Consider the following 25626-nt stretch of genomic DNA (forward strand, 5'->3'; position numbering starts at 1 on the left):
TTTTTATTGCTTTCGTATCTGTTGTCGCTCCGGAACGCTGGGCCGGGACTTGGGTGACAGGGTTGAGAAGGTCCAAGAGGAGCCGCTGTCTCCGCTGCATAGAGGCCGGTCTGAAGTTCAGCGACGCCGCCGGGGGTGTCCCGGGCCTGCCGTGCCCGCGTCCACCCGCCTCTCCCGCCGCTACCGGCCCCGCTCTGCCCCCAGACTCTGATGGCGTTGGCAGCGACGGCGCTGAGGACCCCGCCTCAGGTAAACGCTCATCCTCCGGGCCCTCACCGCCCTCACCCCACCAGACACTAAAGCCCCGAGTGCGGGGCGCCTGCTCACGTGCCCGCAGCCCAGGACGCGGTGTCCGGGATGGTGGGGCGTTCGTGGGTGGGTCTGTTTTTGATAGTGTGATGGCCGCGTGAGAGAGGGTGACAGGCGGAGGTACTGACAGGTGCAAAGGCTTGGAGGTTGGATTGAGCCGGGAGTATTGGGAAACCTGGGGTCCGTCTGATATCTGCAGGGAAGTGTGTGGTAGCGTGACCCCTGTACTGGCTGGCGGAGAGGTTTTTTCTTCATTCTGAGGGACCTGGATGCCATGGAGGGTAGTGGACAGAAGAGGAATACAGTCTGTATTAGGGTTTCAAAAGTTTTCCAAAAACTGATTAAAGAGAGAACAAACTAGAATGGAGCTGAAAACGACAGTGAGGCCCAAGGCGCTAGTAAGAAGCAGCATTGAGGACTGAGACGCAGAAGCTAGTCACTTAGCCCGAGGTCACCGGAATCCAGGGCTGGACGGGGATACAGGGGAGGCCTGACCTCATCTGGAGCCCAGTCCTTGTTGCCTACCCCTCTTCGCAGGTTCTGAAGGATGAAAAGCACTTAGGAAACCTATACACGGAAGAGGAGGTTGTCCCAGTCACTCACTGTCCCTGACACCACCCAAATGGTGTCTGGGATTGTAATGTCTTTAACGTCTTCCTTGCTTTTTTCCAAGCTCGTGGGTGTGGGGACCCTGGGGATACCTCAAGCCCAGTCCTGAGTGCAGGCCAAGGGTTATACGGAGGTATTGCTATTGCTGTCAGTCAATATAAACACGTGTGAAATATTGTGACAGGACCAGATACTGACATGCGCAAATGTTTGGACGTATGACTATGCTGGAGATAGGGTACAGTCAGTTTCCATTTTATTAGGACCAAAGAGCTGAGTGTCAAGAATCAGGTCTGTAATTGTCAAGAATTTGGACGTCTGTTATGGAGATAATGAGAGGTTTGGATAAGCGGAAGGGGTTGATTCTTATGCAGGTCTTAGTGAGTTCCATTGCCTGCAAAGAAGAGAACAGACTGTATGAGTAATATAAGAGGCAGGGAGCTGCCAAGGAGGCATTTACTATAATCCAGATGAGTGTTGGACCAGGGTGGTGGCCACAGAGGTGGGAAAGAAGTTGGACTTTCCATCCATGTTTTAAGGAGAGTCAAGTAGATTTTTAGATGTTGCGGGTGAGGGAGAGAAAGGGAAGAGTCAGGGATGACCCCAGTGTTTCCGGTTTTAGGAGCTAATGGGATGAAAGCTCCATCAACTGAGATGGGAAAGTTATGGTAGGTTAATTTTACTTGAGAATATCAGATGTTTTGTTTTGGCCTTGTCAAGAGTCTGAGATGTTTCAGAGAAAGCGAGTGGAGGCAGCAGTTGGGTGTCTGGAAATCTGGGGAGGAAGGTGGCTCTTGTGTGGAACAGGGAGGAACTGTGGATCCCATTTATGTGGGGGAATGCAGGTCATCCTGGCAATGCTGTTCGCTGGTCTGAAAGAGGAGGGTGCATGATGAGTGGTTTCCCTGCTCCACACCTGATCAGGGTTGCTGAGCACACAAATGCAGGTGAAGGATAGAAGTGAACATGGTAACCATATGGAAGAGAATGGGTAACTGAATTGAAGAGGATGGTTTGACAGGTGACTAAAGCTTTTGTGAGATTAGTGGACATGAGATGGCTGTGGAGGCGTTGGAGTAATTGAAACAAGATGATGAGGCTAGGGATCCTGCTAATTCACTAATGTACAGGTTCACCAGAATTTTGTGGTGAGGTTTGGTGTGGTGTGGTGTGGTGTGTTTGATCTTGATGGTGGGTAGGTCTGGGGCAGATATGGTCATTTGTGAGAGTCACTGTGCCTGGAATGGACACTGTCAGGGCCAGGATTCCAAGGAAGGTTGAGGGAGAGAGGACAGTGATGGCCGCTGAGGGGACAGGGAGTGCAGCACAAAAGTGGAAGTGGGTCATGGGCATCTGTAATCACATGTGCTTCTGGGTGGTTAAAATTGAAGCAAGGATCAATAAAAGTATGAAGGAGGCCTTCAAAGCAGTTTTCCCCACGTGCATAGTTGTGGGAGTGCAACTGTGGGGACTGAAGATGTGAGAGAGGTACAGTCTACAGAATGATGGGCACACTAAGAGGAAGTGCTAGCTCATGGCACCAGGGCCCTGTTCTTGGGGACTGAAGGTTGAAGCTTGAACCCAAGTTTGGTTGTGTCTGTGAGTCACAGCCTAGAGACCCCAGGGGAATTGATTGACAGGATGGATGGGACCCTACAGGCCAGGACCAGAGCTTGGATGACATCTCTGTGCTGTCCTGTCCAGTGGTGTTGAGGGCTGAACACAGTGAATGAAGAGACCCTGAGGGATAGGTGGGCATCAGTGGCACTTAGGCCTGAAATTCCTGTTCGGTGGAGAGCTCTGGAAGAGGATGAAGGTGGGATAGGTGTGTGATGAGATGGATTGTGGGAGCTTAGGGAGAGAATGTTCATAGCTCATTCTTTCTCTCTCATAGACGTGCAGTGTGACCTTTGAGGACATTGCTGTGTACTTCTCCTGGGAGGAATGGAGGCTCCTTGATGAGACTCAGAGACGCCTGTACCTCGATGTGATGCTGGAGAACTTTGCACTTATATCCTCACTGGGTAAGACTCAAAGCCTTCCCAGCGTCCTGGACTAGGCTCTATCCCACCTCACCCTCCTTTTCCCAGGGGGTGCTCTGTTCTTATACATGTGAACTGTGGGCACTACTTGCTTCCCAAGCTTTCCGTGTAGTTGCTGTGGTAGCTAGGACTGGGCTGTTTGCACTGCCCTCTACCTTCTCCTGCAATATCAACCCCGATACCTGCTGTATTGAACACTCTTAGGAAAAGGATTCCAAGCCAGTAGTATTGCAGTGAGCTTAATGGATTCTACCTTACTTCCTTCTCTCTGTCTGGGTCAGTATGTCTAGATCCTTTTCACCTCTGTGTCCAAGATTTGATCCCTTCTTTTATTTATTTGTTTTTATTTTAATTTAATTTAATTATATATATATTTTTTCTTCTCTTGGCTGAGCTGCATGGCTTGGGGGATCTTAGTTCCCCGACCAGAGATTGAACCAGGGCCACAGCAGTGAAAGCACCAAGTCCTGACCACTGGACCGCCAGGGAACTCCCTTGATCCCTTCATTTACCTAACATTTCTTTGTGCCTGCCTGTGCCAGGCATGCAGGCATTATCATGGTCATTACTTACTTGAACGATGAGCTACTTTTCAGTGTCCTACTGCAAGGTTTGTAGTGTTTATTTATTTATTTTTTTAATATACGTTTATCCAAAGTTTTTTTAAAATTATTTATTTATTTTGGCTGCACTGGGTCTTCAATGTGGCATGCGGGATATTTAGTTACAGCATGCGGACTCTTAGTTGTGACATGCAGACTTATTTGTTGCAGCATGTGTACTCTTAGTTGTTGCCTGCATGTGGAATCTAGTTCCCCGAGGGATTGAACCTGGGTCCCTTGCGTTGGGAGTGTGGAGTCTTACCCACTGGACCACCAGGGAAGTCCTTGCAGTGTTGGTTTTTTGTTTTGTTTAATAAATTTATTTATTTATTTTTAGTTGCATTGGGTCATTGTTGCTGTGCACATTCTTTCTCTAGTTGCGGTGAGTGGGGGCTAATCTTTGTTGTGGTGTGTGGGCTTCTCATTGAGGTGGCTTTGTTGCAGAGCACAGGCTCTAGGCATGCAGGCTTCAGTAGTTGTGGCACGCAGGCTCAGTAGTTGTGGCTCGTGGGCTCCAGAGCGCAGGCTCAGTAGTTGTGGCTCACGGGCTTAGTTGCTCTGCGGCATGTGGGATCTTCCTGGACTGGGGCATGAACCTGTGTTCCCTGCATCGGCAGGCGGACTCTCAACCACTGCACCACCAGGGAAGCCCCTCATTTTGGTTTTGATTTGCATTTTCCTGATGATCAGTGAGATGATTAGTGAAGAGGAACATTTTTTTTTTTTTTTTGCGGTACACGGGCCTCTCACTGTTGTGGCCTCTCCCGTTGCAGAGCACAGGCTCTGGACGCGTAGGCTCAGTGGCCATGGCTCATGGGCCCAGCCGCTCCACGGCATGTGGGATGCCCCCAGACTGGGGCACGAACCCACGTCCCCCACATCAGCAGGCAGACCCTCAACCGCTGCACCACCAGGGAAACCCAGGAGGAACATTTTTTCATATACCTGTTAGCCATTTGTAGATCTTTGATAAAATGTTTGTTCAGCCATTTTATCTTTGATAAAATGTCCACTTTTTAATCAGATTGTTCTTTTCCTGTTGAGTTGTAGAGTACCTTATATATCAGTGTTTTACATATTAAAATATAAATTTCACCAATGAAATCTATCTGGTCATGGCCTATTTTTTTTGTTGGAAGATTTGCTTACTGGTTCAATTTCCTTACTTGTTATTGGTCTATTCAAATTTTCTGTTTCTTTATGATTCAGGATTGGTAGGTTGTATGTTTCTAGTCTGTTTCTTTTAGGTTATCTAATTTGTTGGTGTATAACAGTTCATAGTAGTCTTTTATGATCCTTTGTTTCTCTTTTATTTCTCTGTTAACTTATTTGAGTCTTCCATCTCAGAAGTCTAGAGAAAGGTTTGTCAGTTTTATTTATCTTTAAGCAAAACCAGTTCTTAGTATTGTTAATCTTTTTTTATTGTTTTTATAGTTTCTATTTCATTTATTTCTGCTCTGATCTTTCTTTTTTTTCTTTTTTGGCTGTGCCATGTGGCAGGCAGGGATCTTAGTTCCCCAACTAGTGAACGAACCTGGACCCCCTGCCGTGGAAGCATGGAATCCTAACCACTGGACTGCCAGGGAATTCCCCTCTGCTCTGATCTTTATTTTTTCCTTTGTTCTGCTAACTTTGGTCTTAATTTGTTCTTTTTCTAGTTCCTGGAGATGTAAAGTTTGGTTGTTTATTTAATGCTGGCATTTTTTGCTCTTAATCCTGGCATTTATTGTTCTAAACTTGATTTTTCTCTTAATGCTGGCATTTATTGCTCTAAACTTTTCTCTTAAAACTGCTTTTGCACATTGTATATGTTTTGTTTCTATTTTTGTTTTTCTCAAGGTACGTTTGATTTTCCTGTTGATTTTTTCCTTTGACTGATTGATTGGCCAGGAGCATATTGTTTAATGTTCACATATCTGAATTTTTAAGCTTTCCTCCTGTTGCTGGTTTCTAGTGTTATCCATTGTGTTAGGAAAAGTTACTTGATATGGTTTGAGTCTTCTGAAACTTGTTAAGACTTGCTTGACATAGCATATAATCTATCCTAGAGAATATTCTATATGCACTTGAGAAGAGTGTATATTCTGCTGTAATAGGATGGAATGTTCTGTATACATCTGTTATATTCATTTGGACTAAAGTGTTGTCCAATTCAAAGATACCCTTACTTTCTATCTGGATATCCACCTGTGTTGAAAGGGGGATATTTAAGTTCCCTATTAACACATTATTGACTGGGAGATTTTTTCAGAAACTAATGCCTGTGGCCGGCAATTTGTTAGTTTGAGTAAATATCAACAACTTTTTTTGCACTTAATGTATTTATTTGAAACTTTGTACATGTCTTACTAAAGCATTCTAATACTTTGTTAGAGTGTGATAGGCAGTATAGCAGGAATCTCTGTGCAGGGGAACAGAACACCTATTACAAATACACCGTTTCACTGTGCTTTCCCCTGGAAGAGCAGACTCTATGCTTTCTGGAGGCATTTTTTTTTTAAAGCCCTGTGGGTATTATTTCCTCTAGAATATGTTCTTTTATTTTACCTGGTAGTCAACAAGGTGGATCTTTGTGGGGAGGCTCTTTTTTTTATTTTTAAAATATTTATTTATTATTTTATTTATTTTGTCTGCGCCTGGTCTTAGTTGCTGCATGCGGGATCTTTTAGTTGTGGCACACGGGCTTCTTATTGCAGTACGGTGGACTTCTTAGTTGTGACATGCAGACTGTTAGTTGTGGCATGAATGTGGGATCTAGTTCCCCAACCAGGGATCGAACCTGGGCCCCCTGCATTGGGAGTGTGGAGTCTAACCCACTGGACCACCAGGGAAATCTCTTGGGGGGCTCTTTTAGAAACGCCACGGGAAGGATCAGGTGTGGGACTACCACTGCATTCACCGGAATGATCAGTTACCCATTCTCTAGCTACTGCTGACAAAAACTGCTTATGGGACTTCCCTGGTGGCGCGATGGTTAGGAATCTGCTTGCAAGGGCTTCCCTGGTGGTGCAGTGGTTGAGAGTCTGCCTGCCGATGCAGGGGACACGGGTTCATGCCCCGGTCTGGGAAGATCCCACATGCCGTGGAGCAGCTGGACCCGTGAGCCATGGCTGCTGAGCCTGTGCATCCGGAGCCTGTGCTCTGCAACCAGAGAGGCCACAGCAGTGAGAGGCCCGCGTACCGCAAAAAAAAAAAAAAAAAAAAAAAGAATCTGCCTGCAAATGCAGGGGACATGTGTTCAATCCCTGGTCCAGGAAGATCCCACGTGCAGTGGAGCAACTAAGCCCATGAGCCGCAACTACCGAGCCCGCATGCCTAGAGCCCGTGCTCCACAAGAGAAGCCACCTCAGTGAGAAGGCCACACACCACAACAAAGTGTAGCCACTGCTTGCCACAACTAGAGAAAGCATGAGCATAGCAACGAAGACCCAATGCAGCCAAAAATAAATAAATAGATGAATAAATTTATTTTAAAAATTGCTTGTAAGCCATTTTATTCTGTGCATTAAGGCTACAATAAATTTTAAATACATTGAATAAACTGCAGTTACTCAACTAGAAACCCACTTTCTTATATCATTTTCGAGTTTTCCAGAGGATATTGAAGTTTGCCAGATATTGATCAGAACGATCAACTCCTTTCATATATTTATTATACTCTAACATATTATTGGGCTTAGTTATCTGATGGCCAGTCTTTCTGTCTTCCTTTACTGTAGATGCTATGGAGGTGTAATGAATAGTTGTCACTATGCAGACTAGCCTCTTGTCTTTCCATATAAGAAGGATCACTTCTCCCTTCTGTAAGAATGTCATTTCTACCCTCTGTAGATGTTTAGATTTCTCCTTTAATTGGTTTGGTAGACCATGATTCTCTCTTATAGTCCTACAAACTCTGGTTTTATTTTTCAACAACATTACAGATGTGGACAGACTGTTGTAATAATTGTCTTGGTAAATATGGTGCCATGAACCAAGGTTGTAGGACCAACAATATTGTTTCTTGCAGTTTCTTTCCTTCACCCATGTAAACATCACGGTTGCATGTATATCCAGTTTCACTTTCGTTAAGCATCCTGACCAAAATTCCATATTTTGTAAATTTTCCAGGATTATAGGTTTTGAATCTGAGTTGTCCTCTCCACTTTATCATTGCCTCATCAAGTGATAGCTCTTGTTTGGGTGTATAGATCGATTGAGATTTTGGTAGAAAATAAGCCAAAAGAGGTTTAATTTTTGAAATTCTGTCTGTAGGAAGTGGAGTTTCCGAGTTATCATTAAAGTGAAGAAATGTCATTGTTTGAACCTTCTTCTCATCTTAATCTTTGATAAGTGTTTCAAGTAAGGGATCAGTCAACCAATATTCTTTCCACTGTGACTTTCTTATTTGTCTCATCAAAATTATTAACCCAAGAGGCTTCTTCATATCACTGTTGGTTACATTAGTCCATTTTAAAGCCTTATCATACTTTTTATATGATTTTTCATTCTGTTGGTGATATAAGTTTGTTTGAGAAGTGACCAACTCGAAAAAGTCGTTACCAAAAATTAATTCTGTTATTTCACTAACACTTGGTGGGTTATTACATTCAATAGTTACACCTGACACACTATAAAGTCTTCTAATTTTTGTGAAATGTTGTCTTCAATCTACTCTTACATAGAAGCAAAGGAGCATTCTTGAGTTTCATTTTCACTTTCCACAGTAGAGTCATTCACTACGGTTTTTTGTCTTTTTGTTGGTCTAATATTCACATCGTCTGAATCAGAACTATATTCTGAAGAACTGTCGTCTTCTGAGACACTAGTATATATGTCGCTCAGACAGAGAAAGTATCTGCATAAAATTCACCAAAAAATTCTTCATCACTCAATTTTGCAATGCATCATTTTTGAAAATTTTATGGTAATAAACTTGCGTTTAATGTACACGAGGTTGGAACAAAAACCTAATGGAGGAAAATGTGAGAGATAATGATAATCATAAGTTGTATAATGAACCCTTGATCAATTTTAAGTTCTAACAACTTCACACGGTGATGTTAATTGTGTCACTCTCTAAAAACGTATTGATACGTCTCCGGTCAATAACATTTGAGTAACAAAAGATGTATTAATGCATTTCTAGTCAGAAATGTGTTAATATTCTTTTGCTGGGACTTTCCTGGCAGTCCAGTGGTTAAGACTCTGTGCTTCTACTGCAGGAGGCACAGGTTTGATGCCTGGTTGGGGAACTAGGATCCTGCATGCCATGCGGCGTGGCCAAAAAAATAAAAAAATTCCTGCCTTCAGATCTGGTCATATTTGCTTAATTTTTAATATATGGTACGTATATATATAGTTAAATTGTTACATTCTCCTGGTGAATCAATTTCTTTATCATTACGTAATGAACATTGTCTCTTGTGATAGTTTTTTTTTAAGAGTGATCTTTATTTGTTTTTTAAAAATTTATTTTTGGCTGCATTGGGTCTTTGTTGCTGCACGTGGGCTTTCTCTAGTTGCGGTGAGCAGGGTCTACTCTTCATTGTGTTGTGTGGGCTTCTCATTTCAGTGGCTTCTCTTGTTGCAGAGCACGGGCTCTAGGCATGTGGGCTTCAGTAATTGTGGCACGCAGGCTCAGTAGTTATGGCTCACCATAGAGTGCAGGCTCAGTAGTTGTAGTGCACAGGCTTAGTTGCTCCACAGCATGTGGGATTTTCCCAGACCAGGGCTTGAACCCATGTGCCCTGCATTGGCAGGCAGATTCTTAACCACTGCACCACCGGGGAAGTCCCTCTTGTGATAGTTTTTGATTTAAAGTCTATTTGTCTCACTTAAGTATATCTTACTCTGTTCTCTTCTGAGTTCTATTTGCGTGGAATATCTCTTTCAATTCCTTCACCTTCAGCCTGTGTGTGTCCTTAAGGCTGAAGTTACTCTATTGTAGGCAGCATATAGTTGAGGTCTTTTTTTTTTTCTGTTCAGTCACTGTATGTCATTTAATTGGAGAATATTTTTAGGACCTACTGTTGCCATCTTATTATTGTATGGCTGTTTTGTAGTTTCTTTCTTCTTCTCTTGCTGTCTTCCTTTGTGACTTCATGATTTTCTGTGGTAATACACTTTTTTTTTTTTAAGTACCAACTCCTTTTTTTTTTTAAATTTATTTTTGGCTACATTGGGTCTTTGTTGCTGGGCGTGGGCTTTTCTCTAGTTGTGGCGAATGGGGGCTACTCTTCGTTGGTGGTGTACGGGCTTCTCACTGCGGTGGCTTCTCTTGTTGCAGAGCTCAGGCTCTAGGCACGCGGGCTTCAGTAGTTGTGGCACGTGGGCTCAGTAGTTGTGGCTTGTGGGTTCTAGAGCGCAGGGTCAGCAGTTGTGGCACACGGGCTTAGTTGCTCTGTGGCATGTGGGATCTTCCCAGACCGGGGCTCAAACCCGTGTTCCCTGCATTGGCAGGCAGATTCTTAACCACTGCACCACCAGGGAAGTCCCTGTGGTAATATACTTTTATTCCTTTCTCATTGTCTTTTGTGTCTAGTATAGGGTTTTGCTTTGGGGTTACCATAAGGCTTATATAAAACATAGCATTCTATTTTATGCTGATAACAATGTAACTTCAATCTCATACAAAAAATCTACTCTTATACTTCCCCCACACATGCATTTTATGTTTTTGATGTCACAATTTACATGTTTTTATACTGTGTATTGGGTAACCATCAACAAGTTATTGTGGGTATAGTTGTTTTTAATACTCTTGTTTTTTATCCTTTGTAGTTGAGTTGAGTGATTAACACAGTTTTACAGTATTAGAGTATTCTGAATTTGACCATATACTTATCTTTACCTGTGTGTTTTATATTTTCATATGATTTCATGTTAGTAGTTAGCATACTCTTTTTTCTTTTTTTTTTTTTTGGCTGTACTGGGTCTTAGTTGCAACATGCAGGATCTTCTATCTTTGTTGCACTATGCGGGATCTAGTTTCCTGCCCAGGGATGGAGCCCAGGCCCCCTGCATTTGGAGCACGGAGTCTTAGCCACTGGACCACCAGGGAAGTCCCTAGTTAGCATACTTTTATTTCAGCTAAAAGAATTCTTTAGTCTTTCGCATTTCTGGTGAGGTACTCAAGTGGTGATGAACTTCCCCAGTTTGTTTGTCTGAGAAAGTCTTTCTTCCTTATTACTGAAGAATAGTATTGCTGGTTAAGTATTCTTGGTTTGCAATTTTTTCCCCCACCGCAGTATCTAGAACATATCATCTCACTCTCATGGTATGCAGTGTTTCAGCTAAGAAAACCACTTTATGGGGTTTCCTTTGTATGAGGGGTTTCTTTTTTCTTACAGCTTTTAAATTTATCTTTATCATTACTTTTTGAGTTTTATTTTAATGTGTCTTGGTGAAGTCGTCTGTGGATTGAATCTGTTTGGGGACTTCTGAGCATCATGTACCTGAATGTCCACTTTTCCCAGATTTGGAAAGTTTTCGTCCATTATTTCTTTAAATAAATTTTCTGCCCCTTCCTCTCTCTCTACTCCTTCTAGGGCTCACATTATGCAAATACTGTTTTGTTTCACAATGTCCCATAATTCATGTAGACTTTTTAAAATTCTTTTTAGTTGTTTTGTCTTTTTTCTCTTTTGATTGGATAATTTCAAAGACCTACCTTCAGTTTCATATTCATTGTTTTGATTGATCAAGTTAGCTATTGATACGCTACTGTGTTTTTCGTTTTGTTCATCATACTCTTCACCATAATTTCTGTTTGGTTCTTTTTCATATTTTCTGTCTCTGTTTGAAACTTTATTTAGTTTGCATATTGTTTTCCTTATTTTGTTGGATTGTCTGTCTGTGTTTTCTAGTAGCTCATTGAGCTTCATTAAAACAATTATTGTGAGAGACTTCCCTGGTGGTCCAGTGGTTAAGATTCTGTGCTTCCACTGCTGGGGGCATGGGTTTGATCCCTGGTCAGGGAACTAAGATCCTGCATGTTTCATGACGTGGCCAAAAAAAAAAAAACAATTATTGTGAATTTCTTGTCTGACAGTTTATAGATCTCCCTTTCTTTGGGGCAACTGATAAATTATTATGTTCCTTTGGGGGGTGTCATGTTTCCTTGATTATTTTGTGTGTGTTTCATGTAGCCTTGCTTTGATGTTAATACATTTAATGGAGCAGTCATTTCTTTCAGACTTTATGTAAGGTTTTGGCGGGGAAGATCTTCACCTTTTTGTGGGTGTTAGTATGCCAGCTTGATGGGTAGTTGCTGTTCCGACTACAACAAGGCCCAGGGGCTTAGAGTCTGTCCAGCTCTGTCAACTGAGATCAGTCTCAGCAAAGACTGCAGGGGTCCTCAATAGCTAAAGTTGTCGGTATCCACAGTAGTAGAGAAGACTGCTGGGGATCTCCTGATCTCTTTCTCCCAAGGGAAATGTTTTGACTGAGGGGCTCCCTCTTGATGGTAAGTCCGGCTCTTGGTTGGGGGGTGGTGCTTCATGGTGGTGATGGCATTGGTGTCTGATGTGTGGGCACTGTGGAGCAGATATAGATCTGGATTCTAGGGTGTGATAAATGCAGAGCAGTAGCAGTTCTAAGGTCCCAGACACTGAACAGCCTGCAGCAGTGTTGACTTTGCTTTGTGAGATGCAGTCGCACACTGAGCAGTGATGGAGCCTTGACTGGAGTCTAGGTGCACACAGAAGTGTCTGGGGTCTGAGGAACTAACTCACCTATAGTGGCCATGAATCTCGTGCCTGAGACGGGCATTCAGGTGACAGCTGTGGAGTCAGGTTATGGAATATGGGCATCAGTTTCACAGTTGGGGCTCTGGGGTTTAGGGTGTGTGCAGGATTTATGGGGGTGGCAGCCATGGTTTTGAAATAGAGCAATAGCTACTTTTGGAGGAACAGGTGTGATTCAGCATATTATTCTCTTGCAGGTCCCCCATGGTCATGGCTATTAGTTACCTTATTGAAAGAGCTGCCAGTACCCTCTGCAGAGCAGGGAGCTGGTGTCCACACCTATAAACACTTGCTCTTCTCTGCCGTGCAGACAGTGGGATCTGCGGCTATATCGGGGCCTGTTGAGGTTCTCCAAAGCAAAGGCTGCTGGGGTCCTTTGCAGAGCAGGGCATTGGGGAATGTGATGGCAGCCACCATTTGGCTGATACACATAGTTCTCACCATTCATCTTATTTCCTATCCATCTCCACATGTCTGTTAAGCTGATGTCCCCAGCAATCCTTTTTTTTAAAAAAATATGTATTTATTTTTGGTTGCGTTGGGTCTTTGTTGCTGCACGTGGGTCTTCTTTACTTGTGTCGAGCAGCGCTACTCTTCCTTGCAGTGTGTGGGCGTCTCATTGGTGACTTCTCTTGTGGAGCATGGGCTCTAGGTGCGTGGGCTTCAGTAGTTGTGGCACTTGGGCTCAGTATTTGTGGCTCACAGGCTCTAGAGCTCAGGCTTAGTAGTTATGGTGCACAGGCTTAGTTGCTCCATGGCATGTGGGACCTTCCTGGACCAGGGCTTGAACCCATGTCCGTGTATTGGCAAGCAGATTCTTAACCACTACACAACCAGGAAAGCCCCCCAGCGATCACTTTTGTGTGGTTATTCTACTTTTCAATTTCCATTGTGTTGCTGCAGTGTCTTAATTGGATTTCTGAGTCCTCCAAGGGTCAATTTTGTTTGCAGTTAGCTGTCTGTTTTTTGTTGGTGGTAAAGGCTGGTGTCCTCTGCTGTTACGCTGATATCACTTCTAGATTGGTTTTCTGTGTCTGTTATGTGCTGAGTTGCTCTGTGACAGTAGAAGTCATCCATCTGTCCTGTTTTTACCTTAGGATTTGTATCCTGCATGTACCATGTAGTTGCTTAACTAGGGCTTACAGATGTGCCAGGATGGATATGACTCCAGTCATGGCATGGTGGGCTCAGAGGGGGCCTGGTCCTGGTGAATGGCAGCTGAGTAGAGTATGACATCAGGCTGTTTTCAGATCATACCAGGAATCTATCTTTGTTCAACCAGGGTTTAGGTGCCATTTGCAGTGGCTATACCTTACTTCTATATTTCCTTTTCCACTGTTAACACTTGCCTGACTTGTCAGTTCTACTACTTGTAATTCCTATGGTGACTTCCAGCCCAGGGATAATTTCTACCTCTCTGGACTCCACATCTCCCATTTTTCTCACCACTCTTTCTGTAGTACTCACCAACATTGGTTGTGCTGTGATATGTTCACATTTCCCTAAATTGACTTTGAATAGCAGCTAATATGTTGCTGTGGGATTTTAATGGGCTTAGATGCATGTTTCTACCATCTCACATCAGCAGCAGAAAAATCCTGCAAGAAGCCGTTGGGAAAGAAATGAGTTGTAGACCCTGCCTCTCTTCCTTGTGTCACACTCTGTGTTTTGTTTCCTTCCCCTGGTGAGGTCTCCACTATTCTGTGATCTTGAGGCTCAGTAATGCAAAACAGTCGGCTGCTCTTTCAACTGAATTCCAACTTCTGTATCTTGAAAAGCATCTCATAGACTAATACCTAGATGAGACAGATGGACATCTGTGATGAACTTGACCCTTCCCTATAGTCGACATGTACTTGACCAGCATTTCTTTCTGTTCAGGTTGCTGCTGTGGAGCAGAGGATGCAGAGGCACCTTTTGAACAGATCACTTCTCTAGGAGTGTCACAGGCTAGGACTCCCAAGGCAGATTTGTCTTTCCAGAAGACACACCCCTGTGAGATGTGTGGTCCAGTCTTGAGAAATGTTTTCCACTTGGCTGAGTGCCGGGAAACACAACACAGCCAGAAACTTTTGAGGTGTGGAGCATGTGCAAAACGATTTTATTTTAGTGCAAACTTTCAGCAGCACCAGGAGCAGTACATGGAAAAGAAAACCCTCAGAAGCAGTGTGGATGAGGCCTGGTTTGTGAAGAGCTGCAGATTCCATGTGTCACAGAAGCCATTGTGTTGTGGGGAGTTTGAAAAGGACTTCCCAACCATCGTGGGACATCTACAGCAACAGGACACTCATACTGTGGAGAAGCCAAACACAATCAGCCAGTGTGGGTCAACTTCACACGGCAGGAAAAGCCGTCACACCTGGGTAGAATGCAAGAAATCCCTCAGCCCCAAACACACACTTGTTCAGGACCATGGTGTCCACAGTGGAAGACAGTGTTTTGTGTGCAGTGAATGTGGGAAAGCATACAAGTACAAATCCTCATTTGTTCTGCACCAGAGAATCCACACTGGAAAAAAGCTTCATGTATGTGGTGAATATGGAAAATCTTTTAGGCAAAGCTCAACCCTCTGTCAACATCTAAGACTTCATACTGGGGCAAGGCAGTACAAGTGCAGCAAATGTGGGAAATCCTTAAGCCACAAATCTGTCCTCATTTATCCCCATTCATGGCACAGTGGAGAAAGCAGTTATGTGTGCAGTGAATGCTCAAAATCTTTTAGCCATAGCTCAGTGTTCTTTCCACATAGGAGATTTCAAATTGGAGAAAGGCTTTATAAGTGTACTGACTGTGTGAAATCTTTTACTTCTATGTCTGCACTCAGTTATCATCAGAGATCTCACACAGGAGAACGACCTTATGTGTGCAGTGATTGTGGGAAATCTTTTATCTCTAGTTCTGACCTCCGTTACCATCAGAGAGTTCATTCTGGAGAAAGGCCTCATGAGTGCAGTGAATGTGGGAAATCTTTTATCACTCGTACTGCTCTCCGTTATCATCACAGAGTTCACACTGGAGAAAGACCTTATGAGTGTAGTGAATGTGGGAAGTCCTTTACCCGAAAAAACAACCTAATTATACACCTGAGAGTGCACTCAGGAGAAAGGCCTTATGAGTGTAGTGAATGTGGGAAATCTTTTACCTTTAGCTCCAGCCTTCGTTATCATCACAGAGTACACACTGGAGAAAGACCTTATGAGTGCAGTGAATGTGGGAAATCTTTTAACAATAGGTGGACACTCATTCGACACCGGAGAATTCACACAGGAGAAAAGCCTTATGTGTGCAATAAATGTGGGAAATCTTTTTCTTGTAGCTCCACCCTCCAGTATCATGAACGAGGTCACCTTGGGGAAAGGCCTTATGGGTGTGATGAATGTGGAAAGTCTTTTACCACTAGCTCTGCCCTCCGTTATCATCAGAGAATTCACACAGGAGAAAGGCCTTATGAGTGCAGTGAATGTGGGAAATCTTTTATCTCTAGGTCTGACCTCCAATATCATCAGAGAGTTCATTCTGGAGAAAGGCCTTATGAGTGTAGTGAATGTGGGAAATCCTTTATCCGAAGGAATAACCTCCTTTTACACCAGAGAGTTCACACAGGAGAACGGCCTTACAACTGTAGTGAATGTGGGAAATCTTTTAACAATAGGTGGACACTCATTCAACACCAGAGAGTTCACACAGGAGAAAAGCCTTATGTGTGCAGTGAATGTGGGAAATCCTTTACCTCCAGCTCCACCCTCTGTTATCATCAGAGAGTTCATGCAGGAAAAAGGCCTTATGAATGCAGCGAATGTGGGAAATCTTTTACCTCTAGTTCTACCCTCCGTTATCATCAGAGAGTTCACACAGGAGAAAGGCCTTATGAATGCAGTGAATGTGGGAAATCTTTTACTTTTAGTGCCAGTCTCCGTTATCATCACAGAGTGCACAGTGGAGAAAGGCCTTATGAGTGCAGTGAATGTGGGAAATCCTTTAAGGATAGATCACAATTCAATAAACACCGGAGAGCTCACACTGGAGAAAGACCTTATGAGTGTGGTGAATGTGGGAAATCTTTTAGCCAAAAATCTTCCCTCTCAACACACCGGAAAATTCATAATAGAGAACGGTCTTATGAGTGTAGTGCATGTGGGAAGTCTTTTACCTCTATTTCTGGCCTTGGTTATCATCAGAGAGTTCACAGGGGAGAAAAGCCTTATCAGTGTAGTGAGTGTGGGAAATCTTTTACCAATAGCTCCATACTGATTCGACACCAGAGAGTTCACACAGGAGAAAGACCTTATGTGTGCAGTGAGTGTGGGAAATCTTTTACTAGTAGTGCCACCCTCTCTTATCATCAGAGAGTTCATGCAGGCAAAAGGCCTTATGAGTGCAGCAAATGTGGGAAATCTTTTACTTCTAGTTCCACCCTTCGTTATCATCAGAGAGTTCACGCAGGAGATAGGCCTTATGAGTGCAGTGAGTGTGGGAAATCCTTTATCTCTAGCTCTAAACTCCGCTACCATCAGAGAGTTCACACGGGAGAAAGGCCTTATGTGTGCAGTGAGTGTGGGAAATCCTTTAGGGATAGTTCCCAATTTAGTCAACACCAGAGAGGTCACACTGGAGAAAGGCCATATGAGTGTAGAGAATGTGGGAAATTTTTTATGCGAAAATCTACCCTTTCTCAACATCAGAGAGTTCACACTAGAGAAAGGCCTTAGATGTACTGGGGATGTGCAGTTTTCTTGTTCATTGTAAGGATTCCAGAGGAAACTGAGGAGCCATATGTCTGAATTAACTCTCAGACATTTGAGCATGCACAGTGGGAAGATTTCCCCATAAGTTTCAGTTATGTGGGAAGTGTGGGACTATGTTGCACTCTCTAACCTGTCCAGGGCTCTTCCCAGATTTATGTCACTTCCATCTCTGGGGTCAAGGCCATTTCACCTCCACCACCTGGTAGGTTCACACAGTGTGCATCAGTCACCAACCCAGTGTGTTCAGGGAAGCTGACCTCTGTCCTGCAATGTATTGGCCAAGTTAGGAGTCACCTGAACATTTATGGCATCAGCTTTCACTCCTCCCTGACTTATCTTGGACATGGACCTGGTCAGTATTGGCCCAGAAGATACCAAAAGTTCAGCTGGCAGCGAGCAGAGAATGACAACACAGGGATGTGTTGGTCTCACATGATAATAGTAAATTTTTCCAGCTTCCAAATCATGAACTGGGTAACTGCCTGCTGCAGATTGCTTTGGCTTGTACAATAATCAAGGCCTTACAAGCTCTTTACACTCTCTTTAATCTTGGAAGTTCTGTTTACTCTGCAGGTAGTTTATACACAGGTTTTTACTGTGTAAGCATAAAGGGGAGAACAACTTTTAGGGGTCTCAAAATTTCTGTGTCTGAGGAGGGATGGTATGATGGCAGACAGTAGCTTGCCAGTTTTGCCCAAATTTGCATTGCTGCCCACTGCCTCCTAGGAAAGACCGCAGGGATTTCTGGTTTTCATATGAAGCTTGGAGGCTTTGTGTTTTAGGAGTCTCCAAGATGTCCCTGAGAAGTGGCAGCTGTGAGAATCTCAAGAGCTTTGAAAGCAGAATGAATTTTTTTTTTTCGGTACGCAGGCCTCTCACTGTTGTGGCCTCTCCCATTGTGGAGCACAGGCTCCAGACGTGCAGGCTCAGCGGCCATGGCTCACGGACCTAGCCACTCTGCGGCATGTGGGATCTTCCCAGACCGGGGCACGAACCCGCATCCCCTGCATCGGCAGGTGGACTCTCAACCACTGCGCCACCAGGGAAGCCCCAGAATGAATTTTTTCCCTTCCTCAAAGGAGAGGTCACAGGGCACTTCAGCACTGTTGAGAGATTATCTTCCCCCAGGTCTACAGAGAGCCATATTCCCTGATGGCCACAATTTATTGGCCTAGTGTCACTGGTTCTAAGACCATTGGGTCCAGGGGAAACCATAATTGGTACAGAAACTGGTTTACTAGGGAGGGGAAGAGGCCGCAGCCTACTAGTGTGTCAATGTAAAAATGACTGTGGAGAATCAGTTTGTACACAAATCTCAGTACTTCCAGGTATGTTTATCTTGTATAGCTGAAGTCATCAGAGAAAATAAAAATAATTGAAAGGTTTTGTGGATTCCTTTAGCCTCTGTAATATTCACCTCAAGGCCATTACTGCATGGGCAGGAAGAAAGAGAAAAAAGGGGATCTAGTCCACAGATGTGGCTCTTGTGACCCAGACAGCATTCCTGTTTGACTTCAGGTGGAAATGTTCTTTATTGCTCACCATATTTGCTGCCACTGAGGCAAGACTGCCGCCCCAACCCCCTGGGGCATAAGGATAGAAATGATGGAGTCAGTATAAGGTTGCCAAACCTATTTTCTGAAAGGACTGGGACATAGAGATCTTTAAATCTTGAGCTATGTTTTAAAGCTTTACTAAGGTATAATTTACATGTGCTAATACGAATATATTTAAAGTGTACAATTTGATAAGTTTTGACATAGGTGTGAACTTCTGAGACCATCATCATAGTCCTAATAGTGACCATATCTGTCATGGTATATTTACCTCATTCCTATTATAATCTCCTTGCCTTTCTCACCTCTCCAAGTAACCATTGATTTACTTTCCTTACAGTAGATACCTTGCATTTTCTTGAATTTATATTATTGGAATCATTTGTTGTTTACTGTATTTTTTTGTTTTCCTTTATGTATCATAATTACTTTGAGATTCATCAGTGGTATATAGTGCTTTTGGTTTTTGTTTTGTTTTTGGCTGAGTAATATTTTTCAATATGCGATGGTTAGTTTATCCATTCTCTTTATGGGCATTTGGTTTGTTTCTAAATTTTGACTTCTGAAAATAAAGCTAGTATAAAAATTGTGTTCTTTATATGAATATATGAAGAATATATATGTTTCTTTTATCTTTTGTCAGTAACTTAGAATATAATGTGTGAGTCACAACTGTTTTTTACTTTTTTTTTTTTTTTGGCTGTGCTGGGTTTTCGTTGTGGCAAGTGGGCTCTTCATTGCGGCCTGTGAGGTTAGTAGCCCTGTGGCATGTGGGATTTCAATTCCCTAACCAGGGATCGATTCCCTGTCCCCTACATTGGAAGGCAGATTCTTAACCACTGGAACACCAAGGAAGTCCCACAACTGTTTTACTTTTGAAGAAACTAACATATTGTGATCTAAAATGATTGTACCTTTTGCATCTTACCAGCAATGTATGAGAATTCCATTTCTTCCATATTCTACTGAATACTTGGTTTATCATTTGTGTTAGTTTTAGCCTTTTAACTGAGTTTTTAGAGTTACCTCACTTTTGAGTTTCCATAAGGATTCATGATGAGCGTTTTTTCAGATATTCATTTGCTGTGTATCTTTGTTAAAATATTTGCTGAAATCTTTTTCTTTATTGACCCTTGGCTATCTTCCTTTAACAAATAGGACAATGAACCAACAAAGATGTATGTTGGAATTTCACTCATTTTAAAATACTTTTAATATTTTTAAAAAGTGATTTTGCTTTATGGAGTAACTTTACTGGCAGAATTTTCTGACTTGAAAAAAATCTGCAGTATTCATAATGCAGTGGATACTTAGATATACCATTTTAAATTTAATCTACATTTTTAACATATTCTCTATATTCTTAAGTTCAGTCACTGAAGAATACAATAAAGCCTTGCTTTATAGTGCTTACACATTTTCCTGGTTTATATCATCGTGGAAGTTGGTGGGTTGGAGCAGATGGGGACAAGATATCTATCTATCTATCTATCTATCTATCTATCTATCTATCTATCTATCTACCTATTGCTGTGTTGGGTCTTTGTTGCTGCTCACGGGCTTTCTCTAGTTGCAAGAGCGGGGACTACTCTTCATTGTGGTGCACGGGTTTCTCACTGTGGTGGTTTCTCTTTGTTGTGGAGCACAGGCTCTAGGCTCATGGACTTCAGTAGTTGTGGCTCACAGGCTCAGTAGTTGTGGCTTGTGGGCTCTAGAGTGCAGGCTCAGTGGTTGCGGCACACAGGCTTTGTTGCTCCGTGGCATGTAGGATCTTCCCAGACCAGGGCTTGAAACTGTGTCCCCTGCATTGGCAGGTGGATTCTTAATCACTGCACCACCAGGGAAGTTCCAGGGACAAGATTTCATCAGGATGGACTGGTCTTTCCTTTGAGTCCCAAAGCCTGGCTGGGGGGCGGGTGATGAAGAGATCAGTGGTCAGACTCCACAAGTCCTCATCCAGGCTGCTGGGTTTAATTCTGTATCCCTGACCAGTGAAAGGACCCACAGGCAAACACTCCTCTCCAGGCCTGTTTCCTCCTATGTAAGGTGGGGATTAGGATCTGACCTGCCTCTGGTCCACTGAAAGATGTGAGGAGGGGAGCTGTCCATTCCTATGCAGCTCCCTTTGCAGGTGACATTCTGGTGCCAGCCACCTTTAGCTCCCCCTGATGTCCTCAGATTCCTCTAACCCCAGACCCCTCTATCCCCAGGGACATGTCAGAAATAAATGAGGCATCTCACAATCCACGATCTGGGTCAGCCCCCATGGACTTACAGGCATCGAGGTGGGGTCTGCTGGGTACTGAGGTCTCCGTGTGGATACCCCAGTGGGAAATAATCTGGGCAACTTGCTGAAGCTCCTTGAGCCTCAGTTTGCTGACTTGGACATAAAGGTGTTAACTTTGGCCCCTGAGAGGATCAATGAATGTAACAAAACACTGAGCACTTAACACCTGAATTCCAGGGTTTGTATTTTGAGCTTGTATGTGGCGTATTTATTTAAAATTTTAATAGAAAATATTTTCATAAGTTTCCTTTTCACAATTCTCTTATTGTACTTAACTCTAATTTATTGGTATTTTTATTGTATTAGTAACATTCTCATTTTGTTCCATTTTATAGAGTGCCATGTAAGTTAATATAAATGCCATGTAAATATACTGTGAAATTTTACTCAATCCATATGTGTATCATTGTTATAGCGTATTTCTCCTGAATCCGTTTACTCTGCGAGATTGAGAGCACACTCATCAATTGATGGATTATCACAGAAATAGTTTGATTCTTTTGCAAGTGTACTGAGAGATCTCTTACTTCTGTTTGCCGTAACTGATAAATTAATTCTCTTCAGATCCTCTTTAAACATATTTCATTTATTATGCTGAAATGCAAAATGACCAATTCTATTAGAGTATGCTATTTCACATACCAGATAGTCTTTTCACGTAAGTTTTTTTGTTCATTAGTTTTTTGTCCTTCCCCTGAAACTCAATGCAAGTTTTGTTTATTTAAAAATAGCTTATTTAATATGATATAAACAACAGATAACTACTTAGAAAACATTCTTATTTCAATGAATATTCATTTGAATGTTCTGGAAAGGTTACAAGTTACTTTTTTAAAAATCCAGTTCAGTGAAATGTGGCTGATAAAAGTATGTGATAAAGTAATAAATCTATAATTCTATAAGTATTCTACAGTCAGAATGTTTTGGAAACATTTAAAATTATCAGTCCACTTTAATTCTGGCTGGTTATGGGTAGATTTTGAAATCAAAACGAAATTTTCACAAATTAGATTATTGTATAGTAATTGGATAGTTTTCACAAAAATTGCCTGTTGCAAAATGTTGCCCAATGTTTTTATGGTTTTATAGATACTGAAAATATTATAGACAATTTTTTTTACATTATACACGTTATTTTTGTCATTTAAATTTTTAGTTGTTACTGTATTTTGCCGCAGCAGTGAGAGCCCAGAATCCTAACCACTAGGCCACCAGGGAACTCCCCACTTGAATTTTTTTTTTTTTTTGTGGTCCACGGGCCTCTCACTGTTGTGGTCCCTCCTGCCGTGGAGCACAGGTTCCAGACACGCAGGCTCAGCGGCCATGGCTCACGGGCCCAGCCACTCTGCAGCACGTGGGATCTTCCTGGACTGGGGCACGAACCCGTGTCCCCCGCATTGGCAGGTGGATTCGCAACCACTGCGCCACAAGGGAAGCCCCCCACTTGAATTTTTATTTACAAAAATCAAAAGTATATTTTGTGGCCTTAAATTGGGGCTTAGCTTGTAATGACTTGCATACCTCAGTTTATTAAAAAAGAAAAATCTTTTTTTTACATTTTTAATTTTAATTGAAGTATAGTTGCTGTACAGTATTATATAAGTTACAGGTGTACAATATAGTGATTCATAATTTTTTTGTGTGTGTGTGGTACGTGGCCTCTCACTGCTGTGGCCTCTCCCGTTGCAGAGAACAGGCTCTGGACGCACAGGCCCAGTGGCCATGGCTCACAGGCCCAGCCACTCCGTGGCATGTGGGATCTTCCCGGACCAGGGCACGAACCCATGTCCCCTGCATTGGCAGGCAGACTCTCAACCACTGCGCCAACAGGGAAGCCCCTGATTCATAATTTTTAAAGGTTATACTCCATTTATAGTTATAAAATATTGGCTATATTCCCCGTGTTGTTCAATATATCCTCATAGTTTATTTTATACTTAATAGTTTGTACCTCTTACTCCTCTACCCCTCTATAGCCCATTCCCCCTTCTGTCTCCCCTCTGGTAACCATTAGTTCTCTGTATTTGTGAGCCTGTTTCTTTTTTGTTATATTCACTAGTTTGTTGTATTTTTTATATTCCACATATAAGTGATATCATACAGTATTTGTCTTTCTCTGTCTAACTTACTTCACTTTGTATGATAATCTCTAGGTCCATCCATGTTGCTGCAAATATCAAATTTCCTTCTTTATGGCTAAGTAGTATCCCATCATACATTGCGTTGGCCAAAAAGTTCGTTCGGGGTTTTCTGTAAGATGCTATGGAAAAACCCGAATGAACTTTTTGGCCAACACAATATATACCACATCTTTTTAAACCATTCATCTATTGATGGGCATTTAGGTTGCTTCCATATCTTGGCCATTGTAAATTATGCTGCTGTGAACATTGGGGTGCATGTATCTTTTTGAATTAGTGTTTTTGGTATTTTTGGATATATACCCCAGAGTGCAATTGCTGTGTCATGTGGTAATTCTGTTTTTAGTTTTTTAAACCTCCATACTGTTTTCCACAATGGCTGCATGGATTTACATTGCCACCAGCAGTATGAGGGTTCCCCTTTTTTCCACACCTTCTCCAGCATTTATTATTTAAAGACTTTTTGGGTTTTTCTTTTGCCTTGCTGTGCGGCTTGTGGGATCTCAGTTTCCCGACCAGGGATTGAACCCGGGCCACAGCAGTGAAGCCCAGAATCCTAACCACTAGACCACCAGGGAACTCCCTATTTGTAGACTTTTTGATGATAGCCATTCTGACCTGTCAGCCTTTCTCTGTACACTTAACCCTCATTTGAAACCCAGCCAGCCCCAGTGGCCCTTCACTTCAGGTCCAGTTGCTCTATCAGAGAGCCACTGTGCCCATGAACTAATCTGCCAGCCTGGCTGAAGCACCCCAGGCACCACCAAGGCTCACAACAAAATCCTAGTGATTCTGTAGAGCAGTGAATAAACAGGTGGCTTCAATGTCATCTTGCCTCAGTTACAAGTGTCTCCACACCCATCTCATGTCCGCACATTCCTCAGCAGCCTTGGCCACCTGACAAATTATCCTCTCTCCCACACCAGTGCTTATGATGCCCCCCCACCTTCACCCAGGTACCCAAGCTCTCTATGCACTTGTGGCACCCACCCTCCTCTTTCTGATTTGCTATTGGCATTACCATCATGTTCAGGATTCCTCCTACTACTATTAACAAAAGCTCCTCCTGGTCCACAAACCGTCCACCACGTTTTGTAGATGTGTCCATCCAGAAGCCCTTCCCATAGTTCCAGGCCTGTGTGTCCAGCTGCCTGCTAAATAACTCCACTCTTTTGTTCTATGAAATATCTCATACCGTCAACTTGGCCAAAAAGAAAACTGCTGATATCCCTAATGAGAATTATTTCCATTATGGAACACCCAACACAGCTGATGGAGCTTCCATCCTTCCACCTCCCAACACGAAAAATCTTGGTGTCATACCTGACTCCTACCTTACTTTCTCTCAACATCACAATCCGAAAAACCATGCTGTCCCGTTTTAGAAATTTATTTATTTATTTTTGGCTGCATTTGGATTTTTGTTTCTGCACGCAGTCTTTCTCTAGTTGCAGAGGGCAGCTACTCTTTGTTGCGGTGCTCAGGCTTCTCATTGCGGTGGCTTCTCTTGTTGTGGAGCATGGGCTCTAGGTGTGTGACCTTCAGTAGTTGTGGCACTTGGGTTCAATAGTTGTAGCTCGCGGGCTCTAGGTCACAGGCTCAGTAGTTGTGGTGCATGGGCTTAGTTGTTCCACGGCATGTGGGATCTTCCCGGACCAGGGCTCGAACCCGTGTCCCCTGCATTGGTAGGTGGATTCTTAACCACCACACCACGAGGGGAGTCTGGCTGTCCTGTTTTAAAAAACTGATTCAAAAATTCATTAACTTCTCCCACCTCCACAACCATGACAATGGCCCACACCGACAGCACTCACCCCAATGTCTTGGAGGTGAAACCAACTGGAACCTTGGATGTGGGATTTCCACCAGGCAGACTTCTGGGGGCAGTACCCATCCAGCACAGTTGCAGGGATAGGACCACTACTCCAGTGGGTCTGGAAGGCGCAGCATTGAGCCAAAGATTATTTATGAGCCATAAGATCTCATGATGTTTGCTTTGCTAGGTTTGGGGCTTGTTTAGGACCCCTCACAACTTTATTTCCCATTCCCCCCATTTGTAATGGAAATTTCTATCCTATGCCTGTCCCACTATTACATTTTGGAAGCATGGAACTTTTGGTTTCACAGCTGGAGAGCAGTTTTGCCTCAGGGTTGATTGTACTTTGAGTCTCATTCATATCTGACTTAGATGATATGTAGATGAGTCTTTGAACTTTCTAATATCACACTAAAACTTACTATAAAGTTACACACTTTTTCTTTCATGTTTCCTTTCTGTGTTCATTGAAGAGTTTAAGCTGCATGAAAATAGAGGTTTTCGTCTGTCATGGTTCTCATGCACCTGAAACAGTGCCTGACACTGAGTATTTTGTTCAATGAAAATTTATGAGAACCGTGAATAAACATGACACCTGATATTCTTGTTAACTTTTACTAGTCTGACTACTCTTAACATCCACTCCAATTCTTTCTCCAAGCCGGTATTAATATTTTCAAGAATAAAAGCCCTACCAAAAGTTCTCTGAAGTATTAACTGTCTTCAACATCATCTGCTATTTCCCCAGAGCGATATCTGCCCCTGTCTTTGAATAACTACATAACTATTAATA

At 42.9% G+C, this 25626-nt stretch overlaps 1 protein-coding gene across 1 annotated transcript; it reads left to right on the forward strand.

The window, feature by feature from the left end:
- LOC115847989 (zinc finger protein 814-like) lies at window positions 1-25444 on the forward strand. Its single transcript, XM_030848262.3, has 3 exons — window positions 1-249; window positions 2813-2942; window positions 14170-25444. Exons 1-3 carry the CDS (start codon window positions 211-213, stop codon window positions 16995-16997), a joined length of 2997 nt encoding a protein of 998 aa, XP_030704122.2. The 5' UTR covers window positions 1-210; the 3' UTR covers window positions 16998-25444.
- Window positions 25445-25626: the final 182 nt, after the last annotated feature.

This window comes from Globicephala melas, chromosome 19 (genome assembly GCF_963455315.2).
Source record: "Globicephala melas chromosome 19, mGloMel1.2, whole genome shotgun sequence".
Taxonomy (NCBI): domain Eukaryota; kingdom Metazoa; phylum Chordata; class Mammalia; order Artiodactyla; family Delphinidae; genus Globicephala; species Globicephala melas.

Bases quoted from the DNA above. Each gene is read 5' to 3' on its own strand.
- LOC115847989 (XM_030848262.3), top strand. From the start codon at position 211: ATGGCGTTGGCAGCGACGGCGCTGAGGACCCCGCCTCAG. The intron at 250-2,812 runs GTAAACGCTCAT...TCTCTCTCATAG, and splicing joins CGCTGAGGACCCCGCCTCAG to ACGTGCAGTGTGACCTTTGA. The intron at 2,943-14,169 runs GTAAGACTCAAA...CTTTCTGTTCAG, and splicing joins TGCACTTATATCCTCACTGG to GTTGCTGCTGTGGAGCAGAG.